The following is an 18,055-nucleotide window of genomic DNA, read 5'->3' as shown; positions in this document are numbered from 1 at the left end:
AACTCAAAACCCCGGGTAGGGGGTTTTAAACTCAAAACCCCCTGGTAGAGAGATTTTTATCTCAAAACCCCCTGGTAGGGTTTTTTAAATTAAAAATCCCCTCGGTTGTGCTATTGTAAGTGATGATTTAGTATTAAAATCTGACCTAAAATAAACAAAATGAAAGCAAAAAATCAGTCACTGAATTCCATTCCTCCCCTGCGGGGTGGGGATTTCATTTCGGGGGGGGGGTTGAACCCCAAATCCCCCTTTCTGGCTACGCCCATGATATATATATATATATATATATATATATATATATATATATATATATATATATATATATATATATATATATATATATATATATATATATATATATATATGCTGTACGCACGTTTATGCATAAGGTTAGGGTTTACTGGGTGTTAGGGTTAGGGTTGGAAAAAATAGCCCCCCCCCCCACTCTAAAGTTCTGGATCCGCTAGTGTCTCCCCATCCCTTCTTTTTTTTTTTTTTTCATAGGGGAACTCACGTCCGACTTGCAGAAATTAAAGAGTGATTTTTCCTTCACTTCTTATCCAAACTCTTGAGTCATGAAAAAAATTATATATAGATAGATAAGATCAAAAAGATATTATGGTTTCCAAGTATCTTAAAATATCTTTTACTTATTGGAAAATTGGAAAACATCCCATTATAGGCGAAAAAAAAAAAGATTTTGCCAGCCGTTGAAAAATGTTTTAAAACTATATATTTTTTACTTAAACCTATGTATGATATCAAAGCATTCCTCTAAGCAACAAAACAATTCAAAGACTTATTGATAAATTGAGTTGCAACATTGAAAGCTTCTTTTATTATTTCTAAACGACATATTTCTTTATTACAAGTGGACGACTCAACCGTGCCTGCGGTGATGAAGCATTTCTTATTGGCATATGTTCGTTTTATTATGGATCAAGAAATGCACGAAAAACTACTTTTGTGAAAACTGATTATTGAAAATAAAGTCGAATCAATATTTAATGTATCGAAGAACTACTATAAAGAAAAAGCAATCTCATTTACTATAATATCAGAAGCGACGAATGGAGCACTTTTCATGGTTGTGTCCTACTGTTGATAGTGTACCCAGAGTGCTAGTAATTCAGTGGGTTTTTCATTGACAGATAAAAAGAAAATGGCAAGAACTTTCATGTGTTGCTCCCTCACACTGAAATACTATGGTTGTCGAAAAACTTTTGTTTGACAAGATTTTGCTAAGATTTCATTTTAAAATGAAATTTAATGAAGTGGAAATCGGACATTGCCTATTTAACGGACTTGTTTCATACAATAAAATACGAGATTAACTTACATGTGGTATTTATTACTTTTTCAATCTTCACTTTACTACAGTTAAAAATTAGTACTAAACATAGATCTAATTGAATTTCACGAATAAGCAAAATCGCAATATTAGCTAACTAGGGGGTATACAGAATACGATAAAACGTGACATGGGGGCTACGAGCCGAAAACGTTTGGGAACCACTGACTCACTGACCTTCAAATTATCTATATTGACAGACATCTTTGACCCCAACGACCGGAAATTAGGCAAAAAGCGAAACAAGAATTTCAATACATCAGACACATGCTTGACCTTTCGGACAGAGAAGTTTTGTGGTCGTGCAACAAATTTTGTCACATTGTGACATTGTCATATTTTCGTATAGATCTATATACATAATTCAGGATAGATCTAGATCTAGCCATATATTTAAGATCTATTCTAATCTAGCTTGGTTGTTTTCACAGTAATTCAGTAATGTCTTACTGTAAGGATTATGGTACGTATAAAATCTATAAATACTATAAATATAAATAATAATCTATATTAAATATTATAAAGTAGAATGTGAGGTGTATGTTACAGTATGTATGTATGGATGTATGTTACTTATAGACATCAAAACCGCTTGACCAATCTTGATAAAACTAGGCAGGAATGTTCCTTGGGTACCAACTTAGACCGTAGTGTATGTATTGTAGGGATGTTACAATTTTTTTCAGAAAAATTATTTTAAGAATCTTGTTGTCTGATATGTTGTAGATTTGAAAGAGCCTTCTAAATTTATATGAATTATGTATGTATGATTCCTGGTTGAAAGAAAATAAATTTTCTATGTGTGCTTGTCCTTATCATAGCAACCAATGGGCACGATGTGAGGAGATTTGAATGTGTTGAATAAATATGCTTGCCATTTCTTATATATTAATCAACTAGTCCAAAAACATGTTTCAAATGAAAGTTTATTGTTATTAAAATATCTGAACACTAAGCTGCATATTATATACTCATTAGATCTAATTCTACATCTATTTCAAAATGAGTAACTGCAGAAATAAATCAATGTCAGCCATTTTGACATCATTTCAGTCTAAGTTTTTTTTAAACTGCTATAATAATTCAACCTATCAGAAAATTGTTTGATGTCACATGACCAATCTGACCAATCACTGTTATCTTGGCATGTAAACAAGAAGGCTAAAATTACAATGGTTAACAATGGCCTCCAGCATTAGATTCAACTGCTAAATATTAAAAAATTAATAGCATCCAAAGTGCACAGTATTATGTGAAAAGTAAAGCACTGAAATTTAGCCAGAAAAATGCTCTACAATACTGGAGAGTCAAAAGGCGTGGGAATGTTGAGCTTTTTAAACTATACACAAGGGAAATCGAACCTTTATTTAAGTCTAATAAAACGAAACCTTCAACTCCACGTGGGAAAGCGTAATTTCATTCCCGGAAGCCATTTTTATTGGTCAATCAAAAACTATAACTCTTTTACAGAGAAGTATTCAATTAATAGGTTAACAAAGTGCACCTTTAAGGTATGTAAAAAAAATGTCAGAAAAAAGTCGAAACAGTTTTTTGACTTAATAAAAGGGGCGTGTCACCGGATATTCTAACATCCCTATGTATTGTAGCCCTAAAACAAACTTAAGACCCTAAAAAAAAAATAAAGTTGTCCGACTCTATTACAGCTATAGTATTTTATGGATCTAGGCCATGTCTACAATGTTGACATGAGAAAAGATAGAAAGGATTTAGAATTTAGACCTAGATGATAGATCTAATTTTAAGAAATACACTTTGCGCAGATAGTTTTTTACTTTGACACATGAAAATACAAAAGAAGATCCATTGATTTGATTTCATTATATAATTAAATTAACCTTCAATTTTGTGTTTCAAAAGCATTTTTTACATAAATTAGTTCCTGATATCTGTGACTATAGATTTCCTGACGAACATTCTTTCATTAGACAATACCGTAATGAATCGCGTACTAAAAATTATTTCGTTTAATTGTTTACTTTATAATCCCATCCCTAGATCTAAAACTCTAATCCAACTCTAAGATGATAAAACTTCTCTTCGCACAGATAGTTTTATACTTCAGCGCATAGATATATTAATTAAAGTCCATTCATTTCATATTTTGATCAAATAAACATTCAAATTTGGTTTTCTAAATCTACATTCGTTTACGAAAGCTGCAAAGCCGAGTTGAGATAGGCCTAGATCTATATTCATTCATGAATCGCGTACTAAAAATTATTTCGTTTAATTGTTCACTTTATAATCCCATTTATTTAACAAAGCTATCGCTCTTTTTGTTTTTAATAGATAAGAATGTATCGACTTCGGGTAAACCATTTTCGCAAAACTAATTTTATTTTCGTAGCGAAAGAGAAATAACGTGAAAGGATCATTAGCTACGTTTAACATACATCTAAATCCAATCCACTAGATTATTCAAAAGCATTTTTTACATAAATTAGTACCTGATATCTGTGACTACAGATTTCCTGGCGAACATTCTTTCATTAGACATTACTATTACCAAATGGTTACACATTAACACATCTCTCTACTGAGTCTATTCCTAGGCCTAGGTCTAAAACTCTTATTGAACTCTAAGATGATAAAACTTCTTTTCGCAAAGATAGTTTTATGCTTTAACACATAAACATACTAATTATTGTCCATTCATTTCATATTTTAATCAAATTAACATTCAAATTTGTTTTTCTAAAGCATTTTTAACATATTCGTTCGCTGTTCGCTAAAGCTGCGTAGCCGTGTTGAGATAGGCCTATATTCATTCATGAAAAAAAGTTCACGCATGCTCAGCACAGAATGAACTCTATACTCTATAAAAGCCAATTTTTAACTCTAGATTAGTGTAGATTTAGATCTATGTCTACCTCAAGATCTACTTTATACACATGAACATACAAAATTTAGTCTATTCATCTTAAATGTAGGCCTACAAACAAATGTTTTAATTTGAAAAAAAAAGATTTAAGCCTATTAGCTATTTTGAATTGATAGCTTCATTCACACCATTTTTACATTGACACATTCGCTTTACTTATTACTCTATTATTTCGTTTAATTGTTTACAAAACACTCTCAGTGACTATATCGAAAGTAATGCGCAAATAAAGACCCGCGGGTCGCGGGTAACATATGTCTAGTAAATTATAAAGATAAGTCATCATTATTCATAAGTCTTATGATAAGTTATACTAACTTATTTATACTAGATCTAGATCTATGTCTATAACGTACGACGTAGTCCGAAAATCGTAGTAAAAAGTAAGACTAAGAAGTTAAAGAAGACACTAATGAGTGGACTAATGTCTAAGACGTCTAAGTCACTAAGAAGAGTAAGAGTTAAGTTAAGAGTAGAGTACTAAGAATATTGTACTAATTACTAAGCCAAGCCTAAGGCGCCTAAGCCCTAAGCCTAAGCTTCTAAGTCTTAAGTCACTCTACTCTAAGACTCTAAGTAGTCTAAGAAGAGTAAGACACTAAGACTAAGAATAAGAGAACATTACATTCATATTTAAATCATATCATGTCATATGATAGATTCAGATATATTAATATTATTACTTTTATATAATTAAGTTTTATATTACTAAACTTCTGACTAAAGACTAGTAAAGTGTCTAAAGTATTAGATCTATTAGTTTTAGTCTATTAATTATTAAGACTATAACTAGACTTAACTAGACTATTTATCTGTAAGTAGTGTAACTGACTCTTGAGTTAGTGAGTACTAGAATCATCTCTAGTTCAGTAGATCTAGAATAGATTATCATTATCTAGATCATCTACTTAGTCTTAGACTACTAGACTCTAGACTAGAAGATCTTCTTACTAGATTACAACTAGATCTAGATCTAACTGTAAATACTGTAATTAGAGTTAACTTAAAGACTTAATAGACATAGTAGCTTAGGTCTAGTCTGTAAATCTATAGTTCTGTAGTATCTATCTATAGAATTAGTATAGATTTATTATGATTTAATTATATTAATAATTATACTTTATTATATATATATATATATATTAGGGGTGCACTGGATAGTACTTTTTGATATCCGGATATGACCGGATAGTAAAATTTGATATGGGGCCGGATCCGGAGCCGGATACCTAAGTGTCTTGTAAATAGCTTGTATTGCTGAACATTTTACGAAACTGTTAAATAACATACCTATATTTGTTGGTATTATTTTTTTTCCTTTTATATACCTTATTGTTTTAAACTCTGTTACTGATTGATTTATTAAAGATTAACAGTATTTATAAACAAACATTAATCTGTGTAGCATGAGCGTGTGTATGTGCGAGGCCACCAACTATAAAGGATGTGTGTTGGAGGGTCAATGCAAAATATGTTAGTATATATTAACTAGTTACTATTGTAAATCTCTTATCTGGCTTGTATGGTGGTTGGATGTATGTGTTCAAGAATTTCTGACAAACAACTGGTCATCAGACTTGTAATTTTAAGTCCAAAGACTGCTTCTGGTTCTGGCTTAATACTGATAGCTGTTAGTTAATAGTTGGAATCTGAAGCGTAGTAGACCATATATTTATTAATCCATTTGCGGCAAACGATATTTTATTAACAGCATCTATTATACCTACTCATAGCCTGAGCATTAAATGTTGTGAAGCATAGATTTAATTGTAGTCTGTAGGCCTATTATTGATATCTATGTTTAGATCTACTGTTATATAGAGTAAGAGAATTAGGAAAACCAACTATAGAAAATAAAAATCACCCACATCCTCCTTACCAAAAAAAACAAAACATAAATAGACTTTGTGTTCAACTGATTGTAACAACCTGGTTAGATAGACGTATTGAGCCTACACATGTAGTCCTAGTGTAGTGTGTATAGATGATTGTGTTGACCTTCACGCATTTTTTTTTCCTTGGACATATGCAATAGTGTTGAGTGTGCAGGAAAAAAAAGATAACACATTGGCATGGTCAGTCAAGCATATAGATAAATTATATCCGTACCTTAGTTACAGAGGTCAAGTGTTTCTTAACATTTCAGCATATTTTTTCTTTGTTTGCTAGGTCTAATTGTGGTGCTTTAGATCAATTTATTTTCTGTGATGTTAAATTTTACTGTAAGGTTTTCCTTTATATATTAAGTCAATAGAATTAAACAATGAAATTAGTTTTCTCTAAAGGTTTTAATATAAGTGGAAAAAATACATACACACACATGCACATATTTGTTTTATTTTATTGTGCAACGAACATGTGTTCAGCACCCTAAATGACACTTCTCTCCAAGTAAACAAACTTAGTCTCATCATCTAGTCACCTCTAGACAGTGTCAATATTTCTCAACAATCTGCGTTAATCCATTCTGGCTTAAGAATGGTCAATGTCTATCAATACATTGTCATGGATTAAACAAATAAGAAGTTGGGGGTGTTGATTCTCTTGAACCCTCCCTGTAAAGATACCCCTGGTCAGTGTCTGTTTGGCTTGTAGTCCAGACTTAAGTAAGCAAACTTATTGTCCCGGCCAATAGTATAAAAGGTGTCGCTTGTGGTCCAGACCCTTGATTGACAACCTATCTCATAATAAGCAAACTCATACCAGATTAACCTTATAGAGATTTGGCTTGTAGTCCCGCCTCTAATAAAAATTCTTCTCCAAGTAAACAAAACATAAGATGTGATCTCTTAGACAGTGTCAACACATTGACATCTGGCTTAATGTGGTCAGCTGTCTATCTGTGAACTCAATGTTATGGACTAAACAAAAAAAAGGAGGTGGGGGTTGCTCATCTCTACCTCTGGAGATATACCCGCACATTTAGACAGATTATCAGCGTGACGTAGTTAAGGAATATTCCATGTTTGCTAGACCACTCAAAGGTCAGGACAAGCTTTTAAAATGTGCAAGACATTGCTGCTACGTATGTAATGCGAATTTATAATGAGAGGGCTTATTTCTATTTAGATGAACACGCCTTGTCTTTGTACTAAAAATATTTGGTGCATAGCCATAGTTTATAGTTTTAGAAACAAATTCTTTTATTTGAAACAAAAACGTTAATGTATTTCAAAACTGACATTATTGAATAATGTCCACTTTGTGAGTATTGGAATATTTTTTTTATTAACATGGGGATTTAGTTTAAACTTCTTGTTGGACATCGTTTATCAGCGTCGACTACCTTTATATTGTTTGCCTTTCGCCTGTGTTGTTTCATTATTTAAGTGTTACCTCCGTTTAGCCTATCTGGAAAAGACTTAGCGCGGAGGCGCATAACAATATTAATAGAAATACAGGTGTAGCTTTTACTATCCGGTAGTGATATCCGACCGGAGCCGGATAGTGAAAAAATGGCGAATATTCGGCAGAAGCCGGAGCCGGAGCGACTATCCGGTGCACCCCTAATATATATATATATATATATATATATTTATATATATTTTACTTTATATTATAATTTATATATTGTACTTATAGTTATAGTACACTTATAGCTAGATCTAGAATCTAGAACAAGATTTAGATCAAAATCTAGTAATAAATATTCTATATATTATTGTTATAAACCTGGTGGTGGCACAGATGGGGGTAGTGGTGTGTGTGTAGTCAGCCGACGCAAATCGCCCCAGGCCAGCGTTAGACGAGCGGTCAACCGTGACGAGTTATGACTGTCAGCCGAGTCGAGTGTCAACAGGACAGTTCATGAAGGATCGCCGTCGTGAACAGAGCTCAGGAGCGTCACGAGAGTTGTAGTCATCTGACCACCTAGAAACGTCGAGCGGCGTTCTGTCCGGTTCGAGAAGGCTAGTAGGGACTCTATATAAGAGCGGAGGTGACGCAGTCAAGACGGTTCAGAAAGGAGGTTCACGACAAGAGTTCAGAACATGGTCGACTACAGCACAGTTCAGCGGTGTGGTTCTGTACGGAGCATTACGACGGTTCAGTGCGGAGTACTATCAAGTACAGTTGAGACGAACGGCGTCTTGATCTTGGTCTGTGATCGAATCCGACACAACGAGCCTAGTGTGTGAAGTCAGTCCTGAACTGTTGAACCCAGTGCAAGCCCGGAACGAGACGGAGAGGCCAGTGCAAGAGTTGATACGGCGGAACGGTGTTATCGGAGAGATATTTGTACAGTGTACGTGTTGCCAATTGTACAGTGTTGGCTGTTATTTATTCAACTATTAAAGTGTTGTGTTACTTTGGAGCCCTGAGTTGTCAAGTTCTTTAAGTTGGTGGTGTAAGGTGCAGTTTGCAGAGAGCCTGGATAGTGAGATTCGTAACATTATAATAAATTATAGACTACTACAGTAACTTATATTATATACAGATCTATAATCTATAATAAATAATAGTTAGTAATAGTAGTAGGTACTTGACAAAAAAATCAAAATAAACTATTTCTATTTATGTAGAGCTTGCTGAGAGGTTTACAATAATACCAAATTTATCTTTCTATGTTATATAGGAGCAAAGTTATGCTGTTTTATGTGTAGAAAAATGGACTAGAAAATGTAAAAAAAAACTGTGATAGAAAAAATGAATTTTCGTCTTTATCTCATCATAACTTTATAACCATAATAGATAGAAGCTTGAAATTTGGAACACATCTACCCCAAATTAATGATTTTTAATTTGATTGTTTCATCTCACATTCAGCTAAAATTCATTCACAGCTAATCCAATTGTTTGAAAATTGACTTTGGTCCTTTTTCTAGAAATCCGTTTGGTAGAAACTTCCTCAGCTTTATAATATTTAATAAAATAACACCTTGGTTGATCAAAGATGATAAAAATCATTTATACTTCATATTATCATTGAGAATTGCTAATCTCTGGCGCCACATGTCGCTGCATCATGGAGTGAATTCATTGAACATCATCAGAATGGGCCCAAACTTGCCTTAATAAGCTGATTTCTTTTTATATTTTGTGTACCTAATTATAGAAAAAAAAGATTTCTAACACTACTCTATATTAGAAATTTTGATGCCATAGTCATAAATTGTTATAATGGTAGTTATAATTTTTCCTCTTACCCATTTAGAAAATTAGCCTAATTTGGCATCATTTATAACTGATAACAGCATGTTAGGGTAAGTTTTTTTTATTTTGGAGGAAAAAATTTCAATAAAAAATAATGAAATAATAAACTTTAAGCATAAATCTAGGTCTAAATAAAAAAAAACCCACCAAGCTTGTTTAAAAATGATAGTAAATGCAAAATCATTCTTGCCTATTATAACTTTTCTGTAAATTTTCTAAATAAACATGACTTTCATTTATTGACAATGTGGTATCATTCAAAAGCTTAGGATTCCTCCTTTAAGAGTATCACAAGGGTTTTTAAAAATGAAGCAAGAATGTAAAAACAACAATCAATCAACTAACACCATGGTTTTGGAAGTCTAGCCATGCTGTTTCAAACCTATATAGTCTAGCAGTTTATAGGTCAGTAGAGTAAGGATGTCAAAGTACCTAATAGCACTGGCGGATCGGGGGAGGGGGGGGGCGGACGAATTATAGTATAGAATTCACACAATTTGTATGCGAATTTATTACTTATGTTAATAATATATACTAATTATTTATATTTCAACCTATTTTTAGATTATTTCGCCCCCCTTCTAGTATTTTGGCCGATTTGGTAGGGTCGGGAGTTGGCGATGGCATCAACCCGCCCCCCCCCACCATAAACTTTCGAGTGGGGGGGCGGTCCTATTTATTTGTAGAAATCACAGTTTGCTAACAGAATCAATTAAATATCTATATGACTAAAACTTGTTATTGGTATTTTAACAAGTCTTTATATAATTTCGTTCACCTGTTGGTCGATTGGAAGGGGAAGAGAAAATACCTCCACCCCTATTTATTTGTAGAAATCACAGTTTGCTAACAGAATCAATTAAATATCTATATGACTAAAACTTGTTATTGGTATTTTAACCGGTCTTTATATAATTTCGTTCACCTGTTGGTCGATTGGAAGGGGAAGAGAAAATACCTCCACCGCCCTTCCCATCTAAACCCTTTGAGTGGGGGGTGGGGGGGCGGTCCTACTTTTATGGAGAAATCATAGTATGTGAACAAAATTAGTCGAATATCTATATAATATAAACAGGTGGAAGTGCGATACATGCAATCCCCTACCCCCCATCGGACAAATCAATACTTTTTCTTTTTGTATTATAGTAAGAAATTACAAAATTAAAAAAATCTGTCACTAATATAGTTTATATATGCTATAAAGTAAATTCTTATATCGAGTCGCCCAACCCCTATTCTTTAATGAAAAAAATTCAATCAATAGCAGAAATTATAAAAAGGAGAGAGAATTAATAGTTTTCATTTTACCGCTCTTGCCCTTTCCAGGCAGAGTTGGTGTAATTTGACATGAATTTATCATAACTATTTTGCTTTGGAAAAGTTATAATTCAAACGAAATTTTTCAATATAACAGTCACGGTTGAGATGAGTTCAAAAGCCAGATAAAATCTTTTTCTAGTCGACTTTTTCCAACCTTTACTCTATTTCATATTTTTCTAGTTAAATAAATTTAGGACTATAACTCACAATGTATGCTAGAATTTTATTGAATATTATTAATCGAATATTTTTTTTTCGGCGGCGATCCTCAAAACCTTAATCTAAATATGTGGGGTATCTAATCTTTTCAAAGAACAAATCAGTTTTATTTGTAATGTATTAAGGGACTATAAATTCATATTAGAATATTTTTCTCATTATTCAAAAGGCACTTTATAATAGAATGAATAATGAGCTGTAGGGCACGAGAATGTGTTATTGCAGTGAAGAATGCCAGAAAACGCTTTTAGCGTCGAGGCTTCGCCCCCAACCTCACTGATGAATAATAAGCTGTAGATGTCAGGAGAATGCGTTTCTGCAGTGAGAAATGCAAGAGAACGCTTTTGGCGTCGGGGCTTCGCCCCGAACACCACTAATAAGTAATGAGCTGTAGATGTCAGGAGAAGGCGTTTAAGCCGTGAAAAATGCAAGAAAACGCTTTTGGCGTCGGGGCTTCGCCCCTAACCCCACTGATAAATAATGAACTGTAGATGTCAGAAGAATGCGTTTCTGCAGAGAAAAATGCAAGAAAACGCTTTTGGGCGTCGTCGGGGCCTTGCCCCGAACCCCACTGAAGAAGCTTACAGTGCGCTCCCAGACCCCCAAGCTTGCAAGAGAAAGACTGGGTTTTTTTGCCGAAGATTGAGAAACAGTCTCATTTTATTCTCATATATCGAATATATATATATATATATATATATATATATATATATATATATATATATATATATGTGTGCATGCTGTACGCACGTTTATGCATAGGGTTAGGGTTTACTGGGCGTTAGTGTTAGGGTAAGGAAAAAAATGGCCCCCTCCCCCCCAAAGTTCTGGATCCGCCAGTGCCTAATAGTAGACTTTATTATAACTATATAGACTAGATACCATCTGCAGACGTAATTTCAGTAGTTACAACCAGAATCTACAGAGATTTCTCAGCGCCGCTAAGAGATACAGCATCACTTTCAATGATGATAAAAGTGCTATGGCAGCTAACAAAGTGTGCCTCCTAGGCCAGGGGTCGGCAACCTTTTGAGTTGGAAGAGCCAAAAATTACAATTTAAAAAATTCTAAAGAGCCACAATATTTTTTTCTTGCCAATGATAAATAGTACTCACATAATTAATTTTTAATGAAAAAAAAAACAAACTATTTATTCATTTATATGTAGTGTTTTTCACAACAAATTAAACAGTATATATTTGGCATTATTAGATAATTGTTTTTTACTTCCGTAACAACTAAAAAAGTTAAACATATATTTACAACATTAACTTGTACTTCAATAACAAACAAGTGAGTAAACAAATTCAATGGGAGCGATGGCTTTGCAAGGCTTTAGAAAGTTTGGATAAATTTGGCTGATAAATTGTTTTTAGTTTTAAACACGACTCTACATTTTCATTGGTTAGTTGGCTTCTTACTATACTTTTAACTATATTTATGCAAGAGAATGCTTGGTTGCACGAATTGTCAATCAAAAGGTAGTCAGCACTCCAATTGCCAACTTCTTCATCTCACTGTAGCATTCTGGATTTTTTAGATTTTTTAACTCAGTTAATTTTTCAACCCACAAAACTTTACTTTTTTAATTGATCAATTGTATTTCTAGAGATCCAGTATCAATTCCAAAGGGGTCGATGTTTATTTTGTTACTATTTTTGTTTTGAGGGGATTTGCTCTGAATGCTAGAATGGTTTTGTTGGTTTCGAAGTGCTCAAGTCTATTAAGAAATTCATCTTCTTTGATTTTTTTTATAACTGCTGAATTAATTTGTATCAAAAGTTGCACTGAGTTTATCGCGTTACTGCTTTAGACACTGAAAATGAAGTAACTTACCGTTCTGAATATCTTCTGCAAAAAGAATTAATATTTCTTCAAAACACACAAATTCTTCTACCAAAACATTGGCTGGATTTTACTTTCCTTTGCAGTTTTAGATTCATTTCATTTAATTTTATTATGTCCACCATAAAGATTAATGCCTTTTTCATTTAGGAATGTATGCACTTCATTCAATCACAATGCAAAACATTTTAACCTTTGGAAAGCCATTACACTTTATAAGGAAGAAATAGGTCGTAATACTGAGTCTCCGATTCGTTTAAGAATCCTTTAAACTGACAATGGTAGAGTGCTTTTGACAAGATGCTGTTAACAATCATGATTACTAAGTTTATGACCTCAACTGTTTCGGTTGGAAACGTTTGAGCACACAGCTCTTCTTGGTGTATTATGCAGTGAAACGTAAGAATTTCATAGTTTATTTTACTCTGACAAATCGTTGTTTCCCTTTTTTTTCTGGCTCCATCAGTTGCTATTGAAACGATTTTATTTAAATCGATCTTATTGACTTCATTTTTTTTTTATTTTTTTTTTGCATGGCATTCGCTATAGCTTCTCTAGTTTGTCACAAGAGCAATCCTAGAAGTTCTTCTTTTGGAACTTGGGAAGACATATACCTGACAAAATAGGCAACTTGTGTTGTGTTTTCATGTCGCAAGACTCATCTATAGCAAGTGATAAGACAGAAGAAAGTTGAATATCTTCCTCCTGCAAATATGTTACATTTGAAGATATTTTAGCAAATCTATCTTGTACTGTTTTAGCAGGATAGAGGCAGATCTTTGACTTTTTTTTTTTCAAGATTTCAGATTTGTTTTTGAAATCACAAAACAGTTCTTCAGATGCATGCAGGAAGCAGTCTTGACATACTCACCATTTGTAAATGGGTTGCCTTTTTGTGCAATTTCTAGTGTTACCACAAAACTTGCAAGATGTCACGTACACTATATCCATATTTGGCAACAGCTTGTCGGCAGAACTTGAGCTAGCTCGGAAAAAACCAGGCATGCAATTACTTTCAGTTTCAAAATGAACTTCATTGGTTTCGAAATGTTAATCGTTGTACATTGAGCTGCATTTATTGGTTGGTCTTGCAGGGTAAAGTTGTTGATCACGTGATTACGCTCTAGAGCCCGGGAAGTGTGTAGATCGCGCCAGTCTTGTATGGAACGTGTTAGTGTAAACATGTACTAAAGTCTTGTTTTGGAACGTGTGAGTGTTAACATCGGTCTTGTATGAATCGTGCTAGGATTCAGATGTATATTTTATACTATTGTGTAGATCAGTTATTTTATTCAAGTATGTTTAACTACTGTAATTATTGTGAATAGCTTTTTCAAGTTCTGAATTAAAGTAATTGTTTTAGACGAAGAGAAGTTTCTTTATTGAATACAATAAAATACTTAGATCGCATTGTCAAATAGTAACTCCTAGATCTAGATGATCCTCTTATCAATTGGCAACATTCTGAATGATCGTATTATCAACTAGATCTAGCTACTTCTATACGGTCATCTTGTTAAAAGATTTCAAGATCCTCAGCAACCACGATCATTGATGGCGTGATACAGATCAAGATAATCTCCAACGTGACATCTATCATAGCATCTTCATAGATCTTGACATCTGACATCAGACATCCACAATTGATGATTAGTGACACAAGATTAGCATTACTTGTAGATTGCTTATAAGTTTGAGTAGATAATTTCTAACTCATTTACTTGAAACAATAAAGTATATGTCACGGCCAAAGCACGTGGTGAAGATGCTAATTTGTCTTGTGTCAAAAGCGAATTAAAACCTACATAGAAACATCCGACAGACTGACAATAGTGATGCCTCGTGTAATGGGAGAGGGGTGTGGTGAAAAGCGAGTACAAGTGTCTGAGAGAAAGAATCGGAGTCTTATCCTCGTTAAATGATTCAGAACTATTTTTTTAAAATGTTTCGGTAAAATAAATAAAATTTGCTTATGGAACTTAAGAGCCGCAGCTTCACATCCAAAGAACCGCATGTGGCTCACAAGCCGCAGGTTGCCATCCCCGGTCCTAGGCTAAGAAATCTCTCAAGGACAGTTAAAACCAGACCCTGAAAGATTTCAGGCATTGAGAAATCTACCTACACCACAAGAGATGAAATCACAAGAGTGGTTGATTGTCCTACCCAAATTTTTCCAGCAAGATCCAAAACTTTTTCTCCCTCTGAACAAGTTTAGGAAGCTTTTAAACAGCTAAAACACGAACTTGAAAACGCTGCTGTGTTGATGATAGATTATAATAGATCTGTAACAGTCGAAACAGATGCCTCAGACATTTCGATCGCCACCACACTTAATCAAGATGGCCGTCATGTCGCATTTTTATTAAATATTATTTATATCTAGATCTTTCACCATTAAGTATTTTTTGACATGTAAATCTAGAAAATTCTGAGCTAGACTTCTCTCTTTCAGTGCCTATTTCTGGAGTTTTCCAGGACGAACATAAATTTGCAGGGGAGGGGTCGTGTTACTATAACTTTATTATCTAACCTAAGTTTTTAATTTTATTATTTAACATATTTTATTTTAAAGGAAAATACCTATATTTTTAATAGCTTTGTTTTCATTACTGTCCTGTGTTACATACAAAATATGTTTAGTTTGTGCTGTGTTTGTTTGAGACAGTGCAATGTTACATACAATATTTAGTTTGGGCTGTCAGTCTGGTTTGGTATCCTATTCATGCTTGAAAAGTGTAAAAAATATAAAATCATATATAAATTTTAAAAACATTTTGTTGTTAGGTAAAGACCAGGTGATTTTTGCTACCAAAGATCAACTCAATGAGCCATCCAATGCAATTATCAACATGGAAGAAGATGAAGAAGATCATCCACCTGGTAAGCTTTATTTCTTCGGTCTTCATTTTCATTCCTTTTACTTCTTGTTTGTTAGTAATATAGACATTCTAAAATATGAAATATTGATGGACCAACTTGCATGTACAGCCATGCACTCAAAATAACATCACTCAACATAAAAGTCATAAGACATTAATGCATCAAGATTTAATCAATAAATGACTTTGTTAGACTTTTCACTTTTCTCATTAATTTTTTGTTAGACTTTTCACTTTTCTCATTAACCTCTTTTCAAACTCGATAGAGATCTTGTAATAACTATTTAAGAGCAGTAAAGTAGAAAATAATATTTCTTTGTTTCCTAAATAAATATTAAACCTTACTATGGATCTAGAAAATTATATTTTTAAAAAGTTAGTCTTTATGTTCTTACCAGTACATATTAAATCAGCTCCTTAACTAGTCTTTAAATCTTTGCTCTCTAAAGGTCTTATTCTGCCCAATGGAGACATCAACTGGGAATGTCCTTGTCTTGGAGGAATGGCTAGTGGTCCATGTGGTATAGAATTCAGGAATGCCTTTTCATGTTTCCACTATAGTAAAGCAGAACCAAAAGGATCAGACTGCTATGAAGCTTTTCTGACAATGCAAGAGTGTATGAGTCATTTTCCCGAAGTTTACCCCCCAGCAAAGGAAAGACCAGAATCTGATGATCTCAAGCAGTTGACAGGGGATAATAATGACCTTGGAGGTCTCGTTGAACTGGAAGATGATAGTAATTTGAAAAGAGATTCACAAAGTTCTTCCACAGAATAGTTATTTTTAAAAATGTATTTATATTGTATATAATTGTATGTGATTTCAGATTTATATGTTTTGATTAGTTTTCAAGCTCCATTGTTTTAGGTATTCTCCTCTTTTTTTAGACATAAATTGTGAATTTATGTCTCAGTTGATAGAACAAATGTATTTTCAGTTAGTGATCAATGACTTTTGAACTATGTAATAGTGAGCTGGGCTAAAATAAATAATCCGTAAGCATCAAAATACTACCCTGTACCATAAAATGTCTATAGATAGTACTCAACAGCTACATTTGAAATAAACTGAAGGATTTAAATATGACACTATTTATAGTTCCTATTATTTAAGCTTAATTTCACTGTTGTAGAAACAAGAATTAAACCAGTTGACTTGTAGGCCATATGTAAATCCATTGTTTAAGAAGTTTGCAATTATTTTTTACTGTAGTATAAAATATTTCTCCAAACTATACTTAAATTTAATTGAATTATTTATTTGAAGCTTTAAATAAAACACTCATGTAATTCTCTGTAGTGTTAGGAAAGAACTTAAAGAATGGGGCTGTGTACAAGAAATTGTACCGGTGTTTTAATTTTTTTTTAAACGGCATCCCCAACATTGACATTTAACAAAATGTTTTTAATATCATTTTAATTTATATTTTGAATTATTTTGTTTAATTTAAAACAAATAAAATGTTATTCATAATATTCTCTCTGTTGGTATTTGTTCTAAACAAACTCTTTGAACGTTTTCTTTATGCTATGGCCAGAATTTCAAATCCAGATTTAGCATTGGACTCTTTCATTCAGAATTTCAAATACCAGTATATATACTAAAATTAATAGGTCACATTATAAAAAATGAGGGTTATTTATTTAATATGCAATGAATATATACGAGCAGATGCATGTAACCCCCCCCCCCTAATGTAGGCTGTACACAAACACTTCTTAGGCCCATCAGTTGTAGCTTTCTTGTCTACTGTCATTATAACACCTCCCCACACAAACTACGGTAGGCCTACTTTTAAATGAAATGCCTCTCCCCCTAACAACACACTCTTTGGCCCTTGTATATTCTCTCAATAACATTGTATACTTTTTTGGCATCCTTCATTATAAAGCCTGCATTCCCAACCACAAACTTTTAGGCTGCCCCACTTTTTGTGTTCCATCCCTCATACGAAAGTTTTAAACAAAGCATACCCTTTGAATCGCCCGTTGCAGCCATGCATATGCTCTCACGAATTATAGAAATACTTATAAATAATTGAAGCTTTGTTCTTCTCGCGAAACATCATTATTTACAACTTAGTCCATTCTTAACGTATATTTTTAGTGGCCCCCGAAAGGGGAAAAGACGCTATTAGTTTTGTGTGGAAATTTTTTATTTTTTTTTTACAAATGTATTGCTAAGTTATGTAAGTTCTGTCATACTAACTACTACATTTACACACAAAAAAATGTTTACTTTTTTTTTTAAATAAAAAAAACCTATTTAGTATGCATATAAGTTGGACATAATTTAAAACAACAATAGAAATAAGTAGTTTTTCATATTATCGCGTGAACTGCAGCGCGAAATGGAATACTCAACTACAATTAACTTAAGAAAAAAAA

General features: G+C 33.1%; 1 protein-coding gene across 2 annotated transcripts; it reads left to right on the top strand.

Moving 5' to 3' along the window:
- The first annotated feature begins 1,572 nt into the window (after nucleotides 1-1,572).
- Nucleotides 1,573-17,143, top strand: LOC106061841 (mitochondrial intermembrane space import and assembly protein 40-B-like). Of its 2 annotated transcripts, none has more exons than XM_056027282.1 (3): nucleotides 1,573-1,814; nucleotides 15,573-15,668; nucleotides 16,117-17,143. In XM_056027282.1, exons 1-3 carry the CDS (start codon nucleotides 1,793-1,795, stop codon nucleotides 16,443-16,445), a joined length of 447 nt encoding a protein of 148 aa, XP_055883257.1. In that variant the 5' UTR covers nucleotides 1,573-1,792; the 3' UTR covers nucleotides 16,446-17,143. The 2 variants fall into 2 exon arrangements, with proteins under 2 accessions (XP_055883257.1, XP_055883258.1); XM_056027283.1 differs by lacking the exon at nucleotides 1,573-1,814 and adding an exon at nucleotides 4,818-4,843.
- The last annotated feature ends 912 nt before the right edge of the window (nucleotides 17,144-18,055 follow it).

The sequence above is a fragment of the Biomphalaria glabrata genome, chromosome 4 (genome assembly GCF_947242115.1).
Source record: "Biomphalaria glabrata chromosome 4, xgBioGlab47.1, whole genome shotgun sequence".
NCBI lineage: Eukaryota > Metazoa > Mollusca > Gastropoda > Planorbidae > Biomphalaria > Biomphalaria glabrata.
Note: the sequence above shows the minus strand (reverse complement) of the source record. Positions and strands in the feature narration are given on the sequence as shown.